General features: G+C 32.6%; 1 protein-coding gene across 11 annotated transcripts in view; it reads right to left on the bottom strand.

The window, feature by feature from the left end:
- The window catches only part of LOC132721708 (EH domain-binding protein 1-like), a 58,047-nt gene extending 34,566 nt beyond the window's left edge, over nt 1–23,481 (bottom strand). For 5 of the 11 annotated variants that reach the window (XM_060706081.1, XM_060706080.1, XM_060706078.1 and 2 more), the window contains exons 1-12: nt 23,358–23,481; nt 12,643–12,805; nt 12,293–12,350; nt 11,224–11,373; nt 10,525–10,706; nt 7,500–7,711; nt 4,987–5,539; nt 4,672–4,741; nt 4,160–4,326; nt 3,831–3,879; nt 1,934–2,074; nt 1,201–1,628 (exon numbers count right to left, since the gene is read on the bottom strand). In XM_060706081.1, coding sequence (XP_060562064.1) covers nt 1,201–1,628; nt 1,934–2,074; nt 3,831–3,879; nt 4,160–4,326; nt 4,672–4,741; nt 4,987–5,539; nt 7,500–7,711; nt 10,525–10,706; nt 11,224–11,373; nt 12,293–12,350; nt 12,643–12,743 — 2,111 coding nt within the window. In that variant the 5' untranslated portion in view covers nt 12,744–12,805; nt 23,358–23,481. The other 6 variants (XM_060706079.1, XM_060706072.1, XM_060706074.1 and 3 more) reach the window with 6 other exon arrangements.
- Nucleotides 23,482–24,201: the final 720 nt, after the last annotated feature.

The following is a 24,201-nucleotide window of genomic DNA, read 5'->3' on the forward strand; positions in this document are numbered from 1 at the left end:
ATGTTGTTATGTTAGGTTACTGCGATTTATACCCTATTAATCAATACAAGTATAATTCTCTTGTCTATAAATTCTTATTTTGTAAAAAATGTTTTAATTTAAAAAAATCCTGGATTTAAGCTCAATATAAACACATCAAAGCTGGTATCAAAATCAAATTATTATGAATTATATCAACATACTACTAAAAGAAAATGAGAATAAAATAAGCACTACACTACAATAGAACAGTCTATGCAAAAGACTTCTAAGTTTTACTGGACAGTAGGTCCTGTAAACTGAAAATTTTTACTGGACCAAACATGATTTTACTGGACCGAAAAAAACCTGATTGGTATAGCATTTTGAGTGACTTGATATTTTTTTAGTGTCAGCAGACAAAAAATTTGTGTACAAAAAGAAAATTATATTAAATATTATCAACGATGTGAAGTTATCTTTTTGCACCACAATCAAAATGTAAACATAAATATTGTTATACATGTATTCAATGGATATTGCTATTTAAACTTTAATTCCATACAGACTATATACTAGCAAAATGAGAGGGTAAATTTCAGCAAAAGTCTGGCATATGTAAACAGAATTATATATATCGGTAATTTAGTGAAGTTGACAGATTAATTGTTCAATGATTTTGGTACCTTCACAGTATAGTTTAATTTTTGTCAACATCTTGGACGATCTTTCATAGCTAAACACCAGTTGAGCACACGTGTAATTTAGCATTACTCTAAGTCTGTCGATTAAAGACGTAAATTGTTCAAATTAATACACTGACACTTTCATTTGTGTAAACAAACTAATAGCGGGTGACCTTTCACATCTGGGCTGCTTATGTAATTTACGCGGCTTATTGCCTTTTAATTGTACTAGTTGTCGGATATTTTTATCTTACGTTGATACATTAAAGTTTGCATTATGAGAATGCATAACAGTTGACAAGCATTGCATGAGCTTATATTGTGTAATGACAACATTTTGATATGTTTTAAATTTAGGTAAATGTAAGGTTTTTATAAAAACCTTAATTTTTTACCGGACCGTTGGGCCGTCAATACATATATTTTTATCGGACCTTCTGATTTTTTACCAGTCAGGGCCGATGGTCCGACGGTCTTTCGGAAAGACTGATAGAACAAAGTTACGTCTAAACAAATCTTACTGTAAAGGTCAATATGAAACAATTGTTTGACTTACTTGTCTGTAATCTCAGGCTGGTGTTCTGTATTATTTTTCTGAACCCAAACATCATCTGTTTGATCTTCCTCTGTATCACTTCCAAATGGATTTAATGACTCCCCTTTCTCTACCTTCTCATTCTTGTCAGACTCCGAGCTTATCTTTGATCCACTAGATGATTTAGTTGGAGACCCTTCCTTAGAACTCCCCCTTGAAAGACTAGATCTGTTACTTTTATCACTTACATTATCCTGTACTCCATTTGGCACATGTTTGTCAACTTTATCACTGTCGGAGTTCACAGGTTGATTTTCTTTAGCAGGGGAGATAACTCTATCACTCATTTTATCTCCGTACATTTCCTTAGATATGGCAGCATCTTCTGCAGTATCATGCTCCCCCAGGGTATATGTACTTTCACTAGAACTAGGACCAACCTGCTGAATCTGAAATAATATATATATAGTTTTGCCATTGAAACTTATTTTAAATTGCAATATATGGTACCTATATCTTGTGTAAGTTTGGTTTATTTTTGTAAAATGGTTTACTACTTAACACTTTTGGACACTTAAGGACACAAATTATATGGACTCTTCATAGGTTTGAATTTGCTTTGTATTTTTGTTGATTTAACAATCTTGATTTCTCTTTTGCTGTGTGTCTTTTCATCTGAGAAACTTGTTAATATGACAATACATTTCATTACTAAGACATGATCATATCTGAAGAATGTCAATATCAATCTTACTTCTAAAGATGTTCCAGTGAAGTAACTTCTCAGTTGATGTAAATATGTCATTACAGCCAGTTTGTCTGGGACAGCCAGTAACACCATATCTGACGGTTCTATCACACGAGGAATTCCAAGTCTCGCTGCAGCATCAAATGCCTGTATTATTAAATATAGGTAAAATCATGTAAACTTGCATCATACTGTGTCAAGCTTACCAATAACTTGCCTTCATCATAAGTATAAAGTCTGACCCAGCTCTTTAACTGTTGCCAGCTTAATTTTGATATGGAAATCCCTCAAACTTACAACAAATAGTTCCTAAGTCAAAGCCTGGCAAGTACATTTTATAAATTTAGCCATGTAAGAGTTAACACTACATGTCTCTAAACCTGAAAAAATATGAGTGATTATATAGATGTTGTTACAACTATATGTGAATAAAGGTATAATGAAATTGATATCTGATTAATTGAACAGATAAATTTATAACAAAACACAAAATATGTGACCCCATCAGATACAATAACAATTGATAAATAATATCAATATTCTTCATGTTTTATACAGCATTTCGCTAACTACAGTCACTGTATCTTAAGTTATCTAGGTATATTCTTGACAAACTAGATTGATCTGGATATAAATGAATTTTCCATTTCATAGTTACTGTTTACTAAAACCAATTACATGTATATAAATATTATATTGAAACTAGAAATGTGTCATCATGCCACGGATGCCCCCGCATGCAGCCAAAATTTCAGATGTTATAATATTTAGTTCCAAATTTGTTTGCACAAATTATTTTTTTAATTTTAAGTTCAAAGCCCTTAAAACTTTTCAATGTTAACATAAACCATTTTCATACAATGTTCAAGGCACTGAAATTATTCAGTCTTAACCTTTTGAAAAAAGCATATTTCATATTTGTAGCCAAAATAATGGCTACATACATTTCCACAAAAGTATGAGTGCTGAAACTGAAAGTTCAAAGTTTTTCCAACATTCAAGAAAGATAAGTTTGTCCAAAATCATTGAACCATGACCAAATTCAAACTTAAGCTGCTTATTCCTAAGATGTATCTATATTATTTTCAAAGTGAAAGGGGCATAACTCTGCCAAAAATCATTGAACCATGACCAAATTCAAACTTGGCCTGGGCATTCCTTTGATATATTCATATGTCAAATTTGAGTTTAATATGTAACACTGTTGGGTAGATAATGAACAGAAACTGTAAATTTCATATTATTTTCATAGTAAAAGGGGCATTACTTTGCCAAAAATCATTGAACCATGACCAAATTCAAACTTGGCCTGGGCATTCCAAAAACATATCCATATGTCAAATTTGAGTTGAATGTGTTGTACCGTTGGGGAGATAATAAACAGAAACTGAAAATTTCATATTATTTTCAAAGTGAAAGAGGCATAACTCTGCCAAAAATCATCGAACCATGACCAAATTCAAACTTGACCTGTATTTTCTCATGATATATCCATATGTCAAATTTGAGTTGAATGTGTTGTACCGTTGGGGAGATAATGAACGGAAACTGAAAATTTCATTTTATTTTAAAGTAAAAGGGGCATAACTCTGCCAAAAATCATCGAACCATGACCAAATTCGAACTTGACCTGTATTTTCTCATGACATATCCATATGTCAAATTTGAGTTAAATGTGTGCAACCGTTACTAAGATAATGAACGGAAACTGATGATGACGGAATGACAGAATGACGGAAGGACGGAATGACGGAAGGACGGAACAGGGTAACACTATATGCCCCGGCCATTACATGGCGGGGGCATAATAAATCTTAGAACTATAAAGTACTGAACAATACTTTATTCTAGTTTTGAATAATCATAAAGAAACAAAAAAAAATATTATTTCAACCATACTTACTATCCTATTATTGCCTTTAATATCATGTGGGGCTAGCTTACTAAATGATCTAAAATAAAAACCAGGAAAAACACATATAAATACACAGACATACAGTATAAACATGTTACATATGAAATTAAATTACAACTTTTATAAAATCAAAATTCATAAAATTGAGATTCTTGGTTAATTGATAAAAGAATAATATTCCTGCGGCTTGTTTTATGCATAATAACAACATCATAAAGTAATTCTTTAAAAGGAATATTAGGAAATACACTTAACAGGTTTCACACATTAAATAGTTTCAGGAAATATAAAATGATCAGTTATTAATAACTGCTTACACAAGATCTGGTCTAAAATGATGTATCACAGCACAGAATGCCATGCCATTCCTCCATGATGTTGTAAGATTTGTAACCTTGACCCCTTTATAACCTTTGGTGACCTCTTTACACCAGCCCAAAAGGTCAAGAGTTGAGCTTGGTGCATTCTGGGCTGGAGATTCACTCTATAAGCACAAGAAGAAGAAAAATAGAATACATAATGAGTCAAACCAATTTTACACAAAAGTATTTTATACAAAAAACAACAACATATCTTTAGAAATGTCATAATGAGAAAGACGCAAGCTTTTTAAACAGGAATATTTTCAAAACAGAATGATTTTTCTTTCTTATTTCAACAAGGAGTATCAAAAAAGTAGCAAAAAGGTCAACAATAAGAAGACTGTAGCAAATACTGTTTGACATCAATTTAAACTTGAATAGACCAATGATGGATTATAATCCATTTGTTGTTGAAAATCCGTTAAAATATACCCAAGTCCTCTATAACATAAAGACAATGCACTTACATAACTGGAGTCTGTACTGGGCGAGTCATTCACTACTGGGGTACCATTCATTTCCTTTATCACTTTGGTCCTATATGTAAAACATTCTTATCAGTACTGAGGTAAATAGACTGACAAATGAAGTATATAACTGAATTTATTTTAAAAACTTAAAGCGTTCATAAGCTTGAACCATTTTTCTTAACAATCATTTATAACTTTTGTATCCATTTTTTAAATATGTAAGAAATGAAAATTTTATAGGTAATATCAAAAACTGCAATAACATTTGCTTGATTTAAAACTTAAAATTGTTGTATATTCAGTTACACTTACTCTGTCTTAGGTGTCTGCTTATTCTGATTATCTCCCCCTGCATCTGGAGGTGGAGTTATCGGCCTTGACTTTCTATCCTCCTTTGGTGATGAGGGTGGTGTCCCTTGATAAACAGGTCTAGAAGCCACAGGGGCCTTTCTCTTTGGTGATTTTATATATTTATGTTGTTTCTCTTCCATAGGTGAAACAATTTCCTTATTTTCTAATCTAACTGGGGACTTCGCCCCATTGCCTAATTTCTCTGGCTCATTTGGAGATAAAGTTTGAGAATTAGATTTGGGAGGGGATGGAGCCTTTTTCTTTTTCACAGGTTTTTCAACTGAATTGTCTTTAAAATTGTCAGCGAAAGGGTTACTTTCATCTAACTCTGTAGAATCCTCAAAAGGATTTGTGCTTGCACTATTGTTAATATTACCAGTATTATTTTCAAATTCCTCATCGAAGGGATTTGCACTAGAATCTTCTGCTGTTGGAATCTGGTAGTTGTCTTCTTCCGCTTCTTCAAAAGGATTGAGAGGAAGTTTCTGAGGTGTGTATTTTTGAAACATTTGATCTGAAAATGAATTTCTAAAATTGATATACAATTTCTCAAAGGTAATCAATAACCATGTTATATTTTTCTCTTAAAAATCATTGAATTAATATTTCTTGGAAAACTTTAATTGTTTTGAGGAAAAGTAAATCTGTGAAAATGCAAATAAAACAGCAACCTTTATTAAAGATCAGTCATGAACATATTACATATCAATGTAGCCAATTAAAACTAAAACAACCCAATTATTATTTTTAATAGTAAAAATATTACTTAAAATACATTTAAATTTTCACTTTACAAACAAAATCTTATGTGTATACACCTTGCCTTTCACAATATTTGGAAGCATGCATAACTTTACAACAGTCAACAACAAAATGTTTTTAAATTTACTTGTATAACAACACAACAAAGGAAGAAAAAAACCAATGACTGGTAATGAAATCATGCATCTATATTGAACTATATATAAAGAACTAGCTAAATAACATCAAAAGCAGATCAGCTGAGCCACTTTAATATCACACAAGATAAAGTTTTGAATTCACAAACTAATATGCACCGGTAGTCCTTATTTGAAGACAGAACCTTTAAATCTTAAAAGTATGTTACATGCCAGTCATATTTTAAAAAAAAAAATAAAACGCTATAATTTAAGTCTAGATTGCGGGCCATGGTTAAACAAGAACTGTTGGTAGGACAGTGCGCTTGGCTATTCTCAGTGCTTGACTGTACAAAAAGGGCCTGGATAATGCAGAGTTCAAAAAGGGCCATAATTTTGTCAAAATCCATGTTAGAGTTATGAGCCTTGGAAAATGACCTCCTATGATTGATGCTCTACAAAAAGTGTGTGAAGTTTCAATACATTCCCTACATTAGTTTTGGATATACTAACTTGAAAACAAAAACTAACTACCAAAGTGTTACGCCAAGGCTGAGGTGAGTATAATAACTCTCCTTTCAATAGTCAAACCAAAGCCAAGTGACTTGGAGAAGTTAAAGGTAATCCAATATGAAAATTTAATCGACACACAAACTCCATATCTCGTAGCAATTTAAAAGCTTGAAAAATTATAAAGAAAATCAGGTCAGTTTACAGCTTTTGCCATATATTCAATAATACCAACATGCCATTTATCAATGTTCTTGGTCAAGTGGCTTCAGACACAAAAATTAAAATGTCTTTCCATATATAAGCACACAATTAAATGAAGCTGAAGGTGACCAAGTTTCAAGGAAGAGAAAAAAAACCACAAACAACTGGCAAAAACCACACAATGGGGAAGAAAGTGAAAACTGTAAGCAGAAGGGCTAAAACGCTTTACTAACATCTGTGAGAGTAACCATATTACATTCACAATAATCCAAAAATAAATTATAAATGTAAATGAAGTATTCCAAAATGATGAATGGAAGGTTGAAGGCTGGTAAAGAAAAACGTTGGTCTTTTTTTGAATCATACCCCAAGTCCTTTCCTTTGACTGTACAACTTTGGAGGTCATGAATAGACCATTGGCAAGTAAATGTCTCAAGTTATAAATAAATATACTTTAGACCTCAGTAAAACAATAAACCACCTCCTTTTATTGAGGTGGTTAAACGGATAAACACACCTCTGAAAAACAATTTCATTTAAATCTGAATATATTTGTATCTCCATTAATATAACCAAATATATAGCACATAATCTTATTTTCATACAGATCACATTCTTAAACCTGAAGAAACAGACTCCATTCATGCACCATTATATCACTTTCCTACTTTGTTAAACAGAGGTGTTTTGTCATTTAGGAGTCCAACAATGACTTTTACATTTATTCATACACATATCTGATTGTTTCCCCTACATATTCATGTTGCTTAATATACAACTTTCAGGTTAAAATCAAGCAGACTTATTTGTTTAGAAACTTGTATAGTGTTGGGACTCCTATTGCGAGAAATAAACAAAAAGCAGAAATAAAACAACAAATACCAATGTCTTCATCAACATCTAAATCTGGGTCACCAAAGGGATTACCCATGTTTTGATTGGCTGTATGAAGCTGTGACATCTGACTGGTGATCTCTGCGACCTTTGCAGAAAGATTCATGTCCGACTCTTCATCATCCTCTACATCATCTAGATTCCCGATATCTGTCTTTCCTATTGACATCAGTGACGCCACACTCTGCATGTCCTCATCTCTATTATGTTTAAATAACAACATATAAACAACAGTCATTTTAAATCATAAAAAATGTTAAATTGCTAATAAATTTACAATTGTTTATCTATCTTATCGCAATTATCACTTGCACTGTCATCTGTTTGGAGACAGAGCAGCCGCATATAAACTCTAGAATATTATATCTGCTCAACTTTATGATTTCAATATCACAACTGACCATTCAAAATGTATAAAAACTTTATTTTAGTTTATGTGGAAGCTATAAGCTTATAGACACTGGAGAATCTGTTCCAGAAACTAACCAGAATTGAGCAATGACCTTAGTTTTTTACTCAATGTAGCCCTTATCCGGTTTGAACCCATGCTGCTAGTGATCCTTAGATTACAAGTCAGACATGATAACCACTTGCCCATGATAAAAATTGACAGGAAATTAAAGGCGAATGATGGAAAGTTTAGAAAGATAACTTAAGTTTCCTGCCCTTGTCCTTATGAATTAAGATTTGTAGCTATTTTACAATTAACAAATTAGACAAGAAAATAGTTAACATAATATTGATATCATCAAAATAACATATCCCAACATAATTCCAAATAATTTCCAGATCCACATCACACTAAAAGTGTTTTAAAATCACAATTAATTTCTAACCTTTTTCTTCTTTTCCTAAAGGTCTTAAATAAGTATCTGTTCACTTTAAAGGGCATTATTTTTGTTCAAGTCTAACTTCAGTATGAGAAACAATGAGCAATTGTTTTTAGATTCTGATTTAATATATGTACAAGCATGTAATTTGAGCAGTCATCTTGTATGTAAAATACTGGCTAATTAAAATTCATTAAAGTAACATGATATCAAAACTACAGCTACTTGTACAATTAACAGTTCAAGGTGAAGGTTAAAGACCCACTGCTACATATCATTCAAAAGTTAACTTAGGTTAAATAAATTATGCAATAAAAAACTAGACCTATCACTGAAGGTGATTAATACCCCCACCAGCAACTTTTTGAAAAAAAAGTAGTCTGAAGAAAAATTTGAACACAAACTATCAACTGTGTACAAAGAAATATTTCAATTAATTGTAATCGCAACTGGGGTCTCGAAATAAGCTTGCTATACACCAAGTTTGATTACAATATCTCATTCCTAACTCTAGTTATTGTCCGGAAACCATTTTTCTATTTTTAGTAACACTGTAACGGTGACCTTGACCCTAGGGGGTCCAAATGCAATACCAACCCAGGTCTTCATATAAGCTTCCTATACACCAAGTTTGATAACAATATCTCATTCCTAACTCTAATTATTGTCCGAAAACCATTTTTCTATTTTTCTAAACGGTGACCTTGACCTTGACCCAAGGGGGCCCAAATGCAATACCAACCAAGGTCTTCATATAAGCCTGCTATACACCAAGTTTGATAACAATATCTCATTCCTAACTCTAGTTATTGTCCGGAAACCATTTTTCTATTTTTCTTAACGGTGACCTTGACCTTGACCCAAGGGGGCCCAAATGCAATACCAACCAAGGTCTTCATATAAGCTTGCTATATGCCAAGTTTGATCACAATATCTCATTCCTAACTCTAGTTATTGTCCGGAAACCATTTTTCTATTTTTCTTAACGGTGACCTTGACCTTGACCCCAGGGAGTCCAAATGCAATACCAACCAAGGTCTTCATATATGCTTGCTATACACCAAGTTTGATTACAGTATCTCATTCCTAAGTCAAGTTATTGTCCAAAAACCATTTTTTCTATTTTTAGTAACGGTGACCTTGACCTTGACCCCAGGGGGTCCAAATGCAATACCAACCAAGGTCTTCATATAAGCTTGCTATACACCAAGTTTGATAACAGTATCTCATTCCTAAGTAAAGTTATTGTCCAAAAACCATTTTTTCTATTTTTAGTAACAGTGACCTTGACCTTGACCCCAGGGGGCCCAAATGCAATACCAACCCAGGTCTTCATATAAGCTTGCTATACGCCAAGTTTGATAACAATATCTCATTCCTAACTATAGTTATTGTCCGGAAACCATTTTTCTATTTTTAGTAACAGTGACCTTGACCTTGACCCCAGGGGGTCCATATGCAATACCAACCAGAGTTTCCACATAAGGTTGCTATATACCAAGTTTGATTACAATACCTCATTCCAAACTCTAGTTATCGTCCGGAAACCATGATGTGGACCGACCGACCGACCGACCGACAAGCTGACTCCTATATACCCCCCCTAAACTTCGTTTGTGGGGGTATAATTAAGATAACTCAGGTATATCAGAATTTATACAAGTATACAGCACAGTTACTGGTGTTAGATATTTCATTGTGAGCATAAACATAGAGCCTATATATTTTTTTATCTTGATTATGAAAAAAGATGTTTGAAAAATTCTTAATCACTTCAATTATTTTCATAAACTAACCAGTACTGATACAATGTATATGAGGAAGCATAGTTAACACTTCAGTTTAGTGCAAACCCATACAAACTAGTTAAATATTTATCCATAAGATTCAAATTTTTATTAAACATAAAGCCCAAAATACTTTACATAATAAGTCAGCTGTGTTGTGGCTTCATTTAAATCTAAAAACTTGTTTGATGCAAGGACAATGTCCATTAATAACCACAAAAGCTTTTCTAGACATTGTTATTCATAATCTATATATACTGAATGACCTGGAGGGGGGGGGCATATCATAGTTCTTGAGTAGAAGATTTCGTTTTTAGCTCTACTTTTATTACTCTATTACCAATCCACCAAGTGGTTTAAAAAAACTTGTGGATTATGAAGAGACTAAATACTTACGTAGCTTTACCCTCCCTCAGAAATACACAAGACAGTGTGAGTTTGATCCTGGCAGATACAATTTTTCTTGAAGCCGGGTTGAGTTTGATGGTCAGATCATGTTGGGTAGGTATATCACTGGCATACTTCATCATATTGATGGCTGCTGATGCCAACACCTTCCTGCGACCACTTTTATCTTGCTGTGTAATATACAAATAAAATATAAATTTTCTTTTGAATAAAAATATCTGTATGGTTTGGAAATCACATGACTCACAGATTTTTGACTTTGGTAAGTGTCCAACTTTTTTCATAATACACCAGTTTCAGTTATACAAAAGGAACTTTCAAATGTTGTAGGAGTTTTCTTATGTTGCATTACACTCTGAATGAATTTTGCAATGGATGTTGAGACAGGATATTCATACAAAACAACTTTAACTAGGAATGTTGTATGTTTAAAAAAGTGGTATAATAAGGTCAAAATACACTTGAGCTACAGGTCTTTAGAAGTTATCTATCATTTATTATCACAAAACATGTGCAAAATTTCAAATTAATTCTTTCATTGGTATATTGAGGTTGCAAGCAAATCCAAGACAATGTATAAAGCCAGAACCAGAAGCTAAAAGGGGCATAATTTTTTAGTAACTTTGCAATTAATTAATTATTAATCACATTTGAATGATTTTAATAAAAAAAAATAAAATCACTTACATTTTCAATGACGAAATGCCATTCTTTATCCTCATATGGTGAATGTTTGTTGTCACGGAACAATGTCACCTGTATTTCTATATTCTCTGGTACTGTCCAAATCACTTCTCCTAAATAGGGATTCTTTATGGTTGGCTCCCAATTATGTAACTAAAATGGATATGAAAACACTTGTGCCAACATAAATGTCATAAAATTATTTAAACTAACTGAGATGAAGCTCTTGATGTCCATACTGGTTTAAACAATTTCAAAATGACACATTAATTAATAAGGATTAAGGCACCCTCAAATGAAGAAGTCTTGATGTTGATATAAAGATTTATGCTGGTTGTGATAAGAAAACAAAGCAACAGTTTCCCTATTATTTCCTATTTTACTTTAAGTCAAGAAGGTATAGTTTAAACATATATTATTGTATATATGTACATACATGAATTTTCACAATTTTACATAAATACATTAATGTAAATATACAAAAGGGTTGGGCCAAAAGTTATAACAACATTATCGGGGCCCTCCTGGTCAAGAAGGTATCCTGAAAATACTCAGTGATAAGTATTATCTGGACGAACAAAGCTGAAGAACAAAGGGTCCAAACAGAATTCCATACTACAGTAGATTAATTTAAAGTAAAACTAGAAGTGTTACTTATTTCGAATATCAAGCAACTAATTAAATCTTTGGAAATTAATCATTATCGGTTGTTCACAAAACCCAATTAATATTATTTACTTGAATTATTTTAACTTTTAACCTGCTGAAGTTTTTTAGTGGATTTATATTGCTTCAAATTTGGAACATATTTTTATCTTTTTTAAAGGATTCAAATATCAAAGTACAAAGATTAAGGAAAAAACAGAAGAGTGCCTAGTAAGACAGCAGGGATGTCCAAGCTGGCCTGACTCTATAGTAGTGGCCAAGGCTAATAACTTTCTGTTGTAGAAGCTGAAACGTCAATCAGTCTTCTAAATAACTGGAATTCTAATCATATCAATAAAATGCATATTTGCATATAAGCGCTTGTATTTCAAACTACTACTATTACGCCTGTTAAAGGACCACTTACCATAGTTGACTTTCTTCTGTTCCTTCTGGTCCAAACAATACAAATCTTGTCTGGTTGCCTATAGACAAAGAAAATTGTAAAATCAAAGACCTGCACATTTGTTCTGGTGTTGTGCTGGAAATTTGGTGAAAATTAAATAAAAAAAAAAAAATCTTTATTTTAGTAAAAATAAAAATGATTTCTGTCTAAAAGTTAGATAAATATTAACATTTAGACTTATTTCTTACAATTAGGCTGTACATAAACAGTATTCACAATTTGAAAAAAAAAAAAGAATATAATTTTATGCAAAAAGTCTCTTTAAAATATTAAATACATAATCAAATTAAAAAACACCATAACTTTATTACCATTTTTTAGAGCTTTCAACTTGTAGTTCCTGGTAAGAAGCTGTAAACTGGAACTTGGAGGCAGACTTGCCAACACGCTGCAGTCGTTTCCACACACTCATCCTCTCATTTTAATATCCAACACAAGAATAACACTATATCCCTTCCATTTATATCATTTATCCTGTAACAAAATATACAAACACATTTGAATCCCCCTTGTTATTTCAATGATCGAAACTTGGCAAAAGTATTTCTTAACTAAACTGTAACTTGTCAAGTATACATTAGTAAACTGTTCTAAGTTTAAAGATTGCTTTTGATAAATAAAAAAAAAATGTCTGACTAAAAAATGCTGAATACCAATATCATATGCTGATATTTAACTTGAGTAAACATTGTTCTGTATACAGTACCTACTTTGAATCAATGGAAAACAACAATAACAAACAAGAAACTTAACAAAAAGAGGCATATTAAGATTTTGAATGAATGACAGGAAGCAATTACCGAATAATGAAACAAAAAATTCCAACACTTGTAACTTTACATTCATCACACATCTAGCCTATATAGAACACATCTAAAATGTCACCATGGTGATGATGTCTGACATTTTTCTATTAACATAAGACAAGGATGGTTTCATACAATAAGTGTATCAATTCTCTAATCTCATTATAAAAACATGCTTTTTATGAAACCCAATCCATTCTGACACCTAAGTACATAGAGCTACATCAAACACAAAAACGTATTTCTTCATCAATAAAACATGTTGTAAGATATTTGACATTTTATACCATCTCATAATTCAATGAGAGAATAATAAGAATAGTTCATAAAAAAACAATCTGGATTATAACCACAGAAGTTACAAGTCTAGACTTTCTATTTGCTAAGATACAGATAATGAAATTTAATATTGACTATCAAATTAAATTTATGACTTTGCATTAAGTAATTGAAGTTATAAACTGACAAATACTTAATAATGTCAACTTTTTAATCAGTTATTCACATACTTCTGACATATAATTGACCTTTAACATGTGACCAGTCTAGTCCTAGTTGAGCCTAAATCTTAATCTATGTTCTGGACCAGATTAAGTATCAACCAGAATCTATGCTCCATACCAGACTCTATATTCTGGACCAGATTAAGTTCTAAACCAGAATCTATGCTCCTCACCAGACTATGTTCTGAACTAGATTAAGTTCTAAACCAGAATCAATGCTTCTAACTAGATTCTTTGCTCTGGACTAGATTAAGTTCCAAACTAGAATCAATGCTTCTAACTAGATTCTTTGCTCTGGACTAGATTAAGTTCCAAACTAGAATCTATGCTCCTAACTAGACTCTATGCTCTGGACCAGATTAAGTTCCAAACCAGAATATATGCTCCTCACCAGACTATGTTCTGGACTAAATTAAGTTCCAAACCAGAATCTATGCTCCTAACTAGACTATGCTCTGGACCAGATTAAGTTCCAAACCAGAATATATGCTCCTCACCAGACTATGTTCTGGACTAGATTAAGTTCCAAACCAGAATCAATGCTCCTAACTAGACTCTATGCTCTGGACCAGATTAAGTTCCAAACCAGAATATATGCTCCTCACCAGACTATGTTCTGAACTAGATTAAGTTCCAAACCAGAATCAATGCTCCTAACTAGACTCTATGCTCTGGACCAGATTAAGTTCCAAACCAGAATATATGCTCCTCACCAGACTATGTTCTAGACTAGATTAAGTTCCAAACCAGAATCTATGCTCCTAACTAGACTCTATGCTCTGGACCAGATTAAGTTCCAAACCAGAATATATGCTGCTCACCAGACTATGTTCTGGACTAGATTAAGTTCCAAACTAGAATCTATGCTCCTAACTAGACTCTATGCTCTGGATCTGCTTAAGTTCCAAACCAGAATCTATGCTCCTCACAAGACTATGTTCTGGACTAGATTAAGTTCCAAACCAGAATCTATGCTCCTAACTAGACTCTATGCTCTGGACCAGATTAAGTTCCAAACCAGAATATATGCTCCTCACCAGACTATGTTCTAGACTAGATTAAGTTCCAAACCAGAATCTATGCTCCTAACTAGACTCTATGCTCTGGACCAGATTAAGTTCCAAACCAGAATATATGCTGCTCACCAGACTATGTTCTGGACTAGATTAAGTTCCAAACTAGAATCTATGCTCCTAACTAGACTATGCTCTGGATCTGCTTAAGTTCCAAACCAGAATCTATGCTCCTCACAAGACTATGTTCTGGACTAGATTAATTTTAAGTTCCAAACCAGAATCTATGCTCCTAACTAGACTCTATGCTCTGGATCAGCTTAAGTTCCAAACCAGAATCTATTTTTCTAACTAGACTCTATGCTCTGGACCAGATTAAGTTCCAAACCAGAATCTATGCTCCTTGTTAGACTCTATGTTCTGGACCAGATTAAGTTTCAAACCAGAATCTATGCTCCTAACTAGACTCTATGCTCTGGATCAGACTCTATGCATCATAACAGACTATATTCTGGACCAGACTCTATGCTCCAAACTAGACTCTATGCTCTGGTCAAGGTTTTATGCTTCAGACCAGATTCTTTGCTCTGGACAATTCTTTATGCTCCAGACCAAACCGCTTCATAATAATTTTGAATGATTAGTTGGTTAATATTACTCTAACCACAATATAATCTCATAACCATAGTAGCTTTGTCTGCTTGTTTATTTACCAGTTATTATAAAAATCTTAACCATATAAATTTTCAAGAAAAGCTTTACATTACTCCATTCTATGTTCACAATAATATCCATTGTATGAAAGAAAGTGTATGTATTGAAGCTGATTCATTATTACAATAACACATCACTGTGATCATATGAGGCAAACTTAATTGAAATATTTCATATTTCAATGTTTCAATTTGTAACTTCCTATTGCCTACTGATAATACATCACTTCCTGATTTGGATAAAATGTGTTTACTATGACCAAGTACAACTAACTTATTTAAGTAGCTAACAACAATGTTTCCTTATTTTCAATATTATATTTCATACTTTCACATTTTATCCATAACCTTGTCTATGAGAGACTTGATTTCTACATTGTAAATCAGCATTTCCTACAACATTTCCTTTAAATACTTCTTAGAGAAAATGAAACTGTTATTAACAAGTATGTACTACAAATAAGTGCTTGAAATTCTTCACTTACATATTCTATATATAGTTAATTAGCAACCAGAATGTTAAATCTATAGATTTTTAATAGCTAGTTGCCCTCTATCTACATAGGGTAAATTTTCCAGGAAATATCTGTATGTCCGGTACATGTGTATAATAGTTAATACTCCACTGTACTGTAGCATCTTTCAATATAAGATTCTGATTTACAATGGCCTTAGCTATTAACCTTTCAAAAAAAACAAAAACAAACAAGAATCGATGCTCCACAAGTAGGTTTTGGACACAGGAAAGTATACATCTTGAAGTGTCAGAGTTATGTCCCTGACAAAGTTCAAAGTGTATAAATGAACAAAGAGTAATAACTCCAAAATCAAGCAAGGCAGAGTTAAGGTTCTTTAGCACTGCACTTCCACACAACGAGATCTATCTATCTACAAAGTTTCATGTTGATATCTCTTATAGTTTTAGAGTTATGTGCCGGACAAAGTTAAAAGTGTAAAAATGAACAAAGGGCAATAACTCCAAATTTAGGCAAGGAAGAGTTATGATTCTTTAGCACTTCACTTCCATCTAATGAGATCTATCTACCTACAAAGTTTCATGTTGATATCTCTTATAGTTTTCAAGTTATGTCCCAGACAAAGTTCAAAGTGTACAAATGCACAAAGGGCAATTACTCCAAAATTAGGCAAGACAGAGTTATGTTTCTTTAGCACTGCACTTCCACAAAATGAGATATATCTACTGACAAAGTTTCATGTTGATATCTCTTATAGTTTTAGAGTTATGTCCCGGACAAAGTTAAAAGTGTAAAAATGAACAAAGGGCAATAACTCCAAATTTAGGCAAGGAAGAGTTATGGTTCTTTAGCACTGCACTTCCATCTAATGAGATCTATCTACCTACAAAGTTTCATGTTGATATCTCTTATAGTTTTAGAGTTATGTCCCAGACAAAGTTCAAAGTGTACAAATGCACAAAGGGCAATAACTCCAAAATTAGGCAAGACAGAGTTATGTTTCTTTAGCACTGCACTTCCACAAAATGAGATATATCTACCTACAAAGTTTCATGTTGATATCTCTTATAGTTTTAGAGTTATGTCCCGGACAAAGTTCAAAGTGTAAAAATGAACAAAGGACAATAACTCCAAAATTAGGCAAGACAGAGTTATGGTTCTTTTGCACTGCACTTCTACCCAATGAGATCTATCTACCTACAAAGTTTCATGTTGATATCTCTTACAGTTTTAGAGTTATGTTCCCGGACAAAGTTCTAAGTGTAAAAATAAACAAAGGGCAATAATTCCAAAATTAGGCAAGGCAGAGTTAAGGTTCTTGTGCAATGCACATCTACTCAATGAGATCTATCTACCTACAAAGATTCATGTTGATAGCTCTTATTGAATTGACCCAGACAAGAATAGCGGACAGACAGACAAAGCAGCGACTTTATGCTCACCCTTCGGGAAGCATAAAAACTGAAGGCAACAATAACCTGCCAAACAGAAAAGACTCTGACCAACCTTCACTCAATGTGCTGCTGGCCATACTGTACATTCAGTGACAGTTATCTGTTCTAATTTTCAACTTTTGCTATTGAAAACTTAAAATTAACAATGAAACTTAACAACAATTTAATGGTTTATTGGATACTTCAAGATCTGGGAAATTTATAGTGCAAGGAAAGTAATAAGATGTCTACATAATTTATATACATGTTTGTGATTTTATTGATTCTCATTAGTTTAAGACATAACATATGGGACTTTGATACCATTTTTCATTATCAAATTAAATTTGTTTCCATATATTTGTAATTTACAAATTGGCATGTGTAATATAAAACACTTGTCAATAGCAGGGTTGTTCTTAGTCCTTTTGTTTAACATGATATTTAATCAATATAAATTCATACAATTTTCAAGAAAAAATTAAACCATATCCCTGAACATTCTCACAATAGCACATTGTAAGTAAATGCCAATGGTATGAATTGAATTTAACTATTAAGTCAATATCCAAATGGATTTATTCAGGCAAGTGATGACTAATTAAATTCAATGAATGATATAATTCTTGGCATTACCAGCTGAAGGAGTAAATCGGTTGATTGTGTTGGCATACAAGTAAAATAATAGGCCCAGTACTTTATTTCTACGCTAAATTCTTTTATTTTCAAATACTTAGCTTTCAGATCAATTAAATCATGATACAATTTGCAAGAACTTGTAGACTTTACTGAACTGATTCTGTTAGTGTTAGGCAATAAATCGAGTAACATCTCTCCAGATCAGACTTCAATTTATTTAATTTTCAGCAATCAGGACATAATGTTTTTTAAGTCATGAAGGGATTGCATGCCCCTACATGCAAATATTTATGCATAAATAAATCCCTTGGCGGAACAACCAACCACCAGCAGGCTATATTGACATCTTCTATACAGGAAACACTTCAGCATACCTTTAAATTCAATTTTACAATTCATAAGCATAAAGGCCTATTATGTTTTGTTCTTTATAGTTCACATCCAGCTAAATATTTCACAATATTTCAAGCCTTTATTCTCAGTCTTTAAAAAAATGTAGTCCATAGAACACCATGCAACACCATTACAACTGCCTTCCATTGAATAGGAAATGTGTTTCAGCTCATTTTTTTCCTACTAAATAGGACTTTGTGGATGAATCGATACCAAGAAAAATATCATTTTATTCATTAAAGCACTCTCACCCAGTACTTTTGGAAAATTGACGCTGTGCCATTCCTGGCATTACAGGACATCACTTTCTACCACAAGTTACCATTATCAAACACACAAGTGTACTTTTAATATCTCTTTTTGCACAAAATGTAATTTTTGATTTTTTTTTTCAATCATAGGAACCACCGATATAGGTTAAAAGCTGGCTTCAAAAAGTACAACTGACTGAATACAACCTGTCAAAAAGTCAAATATATTCTGGATGATTTCCTTGCACAATGTATTGCAGCCAGCTCTGCACCTAATTAAACAACTTGCTGAACCTTAAGTCAAGCACTGATGTGTGGTATTTACAGTCTCCTTTGCTAATTATAGCTATAACAATTAAGTTTTCTTAACCCTTTCCCCCATGAGCATATTGTGAAAAATGGCCATTTTCAGTGAAAAGCCTCCTCTTACAAGTTCAAACTGCTATGAAACTATGAAAAATGCTTCAATACTAATCAAACTTGGCACAAATGTTGACTGGACCATTGCCTTTGTAACCACATGCTCAGTCTTAAATTTCCTGTTACCATGGCAACGAGGGGACATCTCAAAATTGCCAAAAATCACTATTTTGCCTCGATTTTTTCCATCAAAATTTATTTCAAAGTGCTGCAACTTCACAATGGATTGAGATAGAGTCAAAGGCTTTTCAGCGTTGGTTACACGTTACCTTATGATCAACCTGGGGTCATTTTAAGCCTCTCACAAGTCCAAAATTTTCTTGGCGATGATATACCAATATTTTGTTGAAAAGCAGGATAGTACCATACTAATATATCATCATGACTAACAGGTTTAATAACTTAAAAATAATGGTGAATTAATTGCCATAGCAAAATAAATAAAAAATAAATACATTTTTATTTCTAAATTCATTTTTTTAAAGAGCACATTTTAATTTAAATTATAGTTAATTAATAAAAATAAATAGATTAATAAAAATAAATAGAGATGCAATGCTACTGGATTAACGAATGCGTGATGCAATTAACGGTAATTAAAGTTACATTAAATAAATATGTAAAAATATTTTGCCGTTGGCCTAAAAATCAAACATTCTACAGTTTCATTAACCTGTTTAATAGTATTGTTGTAAATCTCATCCAATATTGTTCATAAATTATGATTTTAAAAGGAAAACCCCACGGTAACACTAAAGTTCGTATACGAATTTTAACATGCAAATGAAGACTATGATGAGCTCGTGTATGCGCTACGTCACAGTTATATAGTTGCTATCCGGAACACAGCAAATGTGATATTTTCTTGTGCAAACACACTTTAACCGTTTAAGCTTCACGGTGCACTAAACCTGGGGTTCAGTAAAAGTAATAATCTCGTAAAAAGATTAAATTTGTATGAAAACATCCGTTACAATGCGGAAATATACCGTTAAATTAGGACTGCCACTTATAGACATGTTTGTTGATTTAATATTGATGTACGGATGATCCAAAGGCGGAGTTTCTCATGCAAACAGAAATTGTATTTCCCATTTCGCCACAATGAGGTTACCTTTTTTATGCTAATAAAACTCATTTAGGTTGTTTGGACACCAAAATAAGACCTGGAGTCGATATAAAACACAATTAATTAATGAAATGTCGCTATTTAGTTTTTTATGAAATTTATTAAATGTAACTTTAAGTGTGAAGAACATGCTACCTGATTAAACGTGACCGTGTTCAAACTTAAATTGATTTGTCGCACATGAGTGGATATAGAACACACAGACAATATAGACATATAACATATATGAATGCATAATTAGAGATATAATTGATGACTATCATATTGAATTTATCATAACATGATTTCTTGGTGCATGCATTATAATAAATATACATGTATATGGATGTTGTGATGATGGGTGTTAAGCCCCAGTCAGAAATAATGTATATGTTCTGTTCTGTTATGATTATTTTGTCCGAAAAAAATACTTATTTATAGTGATATCTATCCTATTAAAGAGTGAGACATTTAATCATGTAGCATGTTGTTCCTACCTGATTGCTTTAAATTAGCTGTTTATTAGTTACACGTATCCGACACACCTGGATATATTTTTTTTATCAATCTAAATAGAAAAACATGAAAAAATTGACTCTTAAACATTTAACTGTAGTTTATTAATGGATTACATATTTTAATACATATTCTTGTATAATACTACAAACGTTTCCTTTCATAAAAAATATGGGGACATTAAATACATAAAGATGATACTAAAGAACAGAAAATGTTTTATTAATATATATTCTCGTATGATACTACAAACTCTTTTATAAAAAAAATAAGTGGACATTAAATATTGATCAATACATTTTTACAAGTAATTATTAAGTATAAAGAAGTATAAAGATGATAATAAATATGAAAAGTAACAATATTTTTTTTACATTACAGGTCATATGTTGACAAGAAGCCGTCAGCATCACCAATGCCAGATATGCAACAAAAGACTTACCGATCTATGCAGTCGCAGATATTTCAAGCTTGGAACAGGTAAATATGTTTTATCATTTTTTGTGTGTGTGACATAACGACCATTTTTTTTCGATGTCAAGTTGAATTTCATTAGTAATAAATTTGAACAGAGGCTAATATAATGATTATTGACTAATAATTGATCATGAAAAATGTGTATGATACAATATAAATATAATTCATATAAATTTCTAATTTGTATAATATCATTTAAATGAATATACATTTATATTATAATTGACTTTTTCATACTTTCATTTAATTTTTATGCTTGCAGCTATCGTGCGAAACAACTTTCAGCAACGGCACTGCTGAAGAAGATTTCAAGTCTTTACCAACCCAGGGTGTTGAGACAAGAAGCAGAGCAGAGCAACAGATAAGCTTTAAAAGTGAATTGGGTATTACTCCATCATTTCCTTTGTAATTGGGTATTGGCTCCATTTATTGGGTATTCCAAAACTCGATACCCTATGATTTCAATATCAATTGGGTATTCAATTATGAAGATATGAATTTTATGGTTTCAATATCAATAAAATTTAAACTGTTTTAAAAAGAAAATAGGATTAACAATTTACTAGAACTTTTCAGAATTGTTTTATTTTTTATATAAAATGCTCATGTTATATTTCATAATATTTTTAACAAGTTCGTTTTCTGACTGATTTTTGATTATTTACGATTGTTATGTTTCAAATCATTTTCCCTTTTGTACGACGCCATATTGCTTTGATACAGGTGGGGCCTACTTATTAACGGTCTCCGCAAAATCAAAGGTCTCTGCCCGTCTGTAAAGACAGTCGACCTGAGTAGACAAATCGACGGTGTTATGCTTTATTGATATGACTTAGTCGGTCTTTGGAGACCGTGACCGTAGAAGACCGGAGACCGTTGATTAGTAAGCATTTGATTATTCGGATAGCATGCATATCGATATAATTTGTCCAAAACTAGGAGCGTACGACAGATTAATTTTGCGGTGATGAAAATGACAATACGCACGGGTTTTTAAGTCAATTGCGTATTTTATTTTTTTTTATGGGTTTTGATACGCATTCTTAAAAAATCAATTGTGTATTTTATAAAATTAATTGAATAAATACGCAAATACGCACGTTATCTGTTGCTCTGGCAGAGTAATGTTTAGTGATAAGAAGTGACAATAATTCATGTGAAAAATTATTAAAGGGCCATAACTCTGACAAAAATCATTGAACCGGAAAATGCTGACAATATGCACAACTAGACTTGGTACTGATCATTCCTGTAAAGTTTGGATGAAATTGCACCAGTAGTTTATGAGGAGTAGTCCGGACAAGCTTTTGTGTATCTGGCAACACACAGAAAAAAACACCTTTTTATCAAAGGGCCATAACTCGGCCAAAAATCATTCAACCAAAAAACCCGTGCAATATGCGCAAGGACTTGAGCTACAGATCAATCCTGTAAAGTTTCATTGAAATTGCATTAGTGGTATAAGAGAAGTAGTCTGGACAAACTTTAAAATAAAAAATTATTAAAGGGCCATAACTCTGACAAAAATCATTGAACCGGAAAATGCTGACAATATGCACAACTAGCACAACTAGACTTGGTACTGATCATTCCTGTAAAGTTTGGATGAAATTGCACCAGTAGTTTATGAGGATTAGTCCGGACAAGTTTTGTGACGGACGGACAGACAGACAGACAGACGACGGAGAAGTGATCCCTATATGTCGCCACTACTCCGTAGAGGCGACACAAAAATGGTGCGATCTGACTTGAGGCAGATTTCACTTGAGGCCGATATGACTATTTTGGGGCCAATTCAACTTGGGGCCAATCCGACTTGGGGCCGATTTGACTGAAAATTATGGAAGAGAGGAGTTGGTCCAAATGGAATATTATACAGCTGATTTGAAGCCGTCTACTGTATTAGCTTGCACAACTTTATCCCTCAATTTATTTAAGCATTTACTAGAGTGATTTAATATCTGGTTTTTACTCATATCATGAAGAAATTCATTAATCATTATCAAATTATCAAACTGTGTCCCACACACTGTTTTTTTTACCTTAAATTACTGAGACTTTTGGCATTTTTTGTGATATTAACAATTTTGAAAAATTTGTTCAATTGTTGATAAACGTGCAACTTCCACAACAATCATTATTCTGCACATAGATAAACATATATCGATAATGATATCTCCGACACATCACTTCTGAATAATGCAGATTAGTCAATAGTTACCAAAATAAAAATGAAGCAAATGATAAAAAAACAGAAATATTTCGTAAAATGTATTACCAGACAAGTCATTAAAATTGTTGTTTTGTCTGTATGTCAGATCGTAACCTTTGACCCGAACAGCTTTGCTTGATTTAAATAATTAAGAGAATGTTGAGAACCGAACATGTAAGATATTGCGCGAACACATTCAGCGAACGCAGTTTTTTTACGCGAAAACGATATATTTTGAATTTTCTAATCGAATGTGGTCATAAACTGGTTATAAATAAGAGGTTAATACACGACAGGAGAGGGCCGGAAGGTGATAATCGGCCCGCAAAATGAATAATGGACCCGAGGGCTTTAGCCCGAGGGCCATTATTCATTTAGGGCCGATTATCACCTTCCGGCCCTACTCTGACGTGTATTAATAAGAGGTTAATACACGGCAGGAGAGGGCCGGAAGGTGATAATCGGCCCGCAAAATGAATAATGGACCCGAGGGCTTTAGCTATTTTATCTATTAATACACTTGTTACTATATATAGTAACAAATTGCCTATGATTTCAACTGATTATGAATGTCACGTGACCTATTATGAGTTTGCGGCCCGGGGCCGAGAACTAGTTATCAGCCCGCAGAACATGTGCACGTGAACAAACTGAAACAATGACGTCATATTTTACGTCATCAAACAGTTAACTGTAAAAGTGAAAGTAGGTTGTCAGCACGAATCGCTTTATTTTTATTATGAGAGCTTAAGCGTATTTAGTACAAACACATTTTTGTTACTATTGAAATTTGAAGAAATAATACGACCATTTCATTCCGAAAAATATGAAAATAAAACTTGCTTCTAGATTCTACTGCTTTGAACACAGAAACAGTAAACATCTCTGTACAGAACAGTAGAAGAGTAGA

The sequence above is a fragment of the Ruditapes philippinarum genome, unplaced genomic scaffold (genome assembly GCF_026571515.1).
Source record: "Ruditapes philippinarum isolate M1 unplaced genomic scaffold, ASM2657151v2 ctg831_1_1_1_1, whole genome shotgun sequence".
Lineage (NCBI taxonomy): Eukaryota > Metazoa > Mollusca > Bivalvia > Venerida > Veneridae > Ruditapes > Ruditapes philippinarum.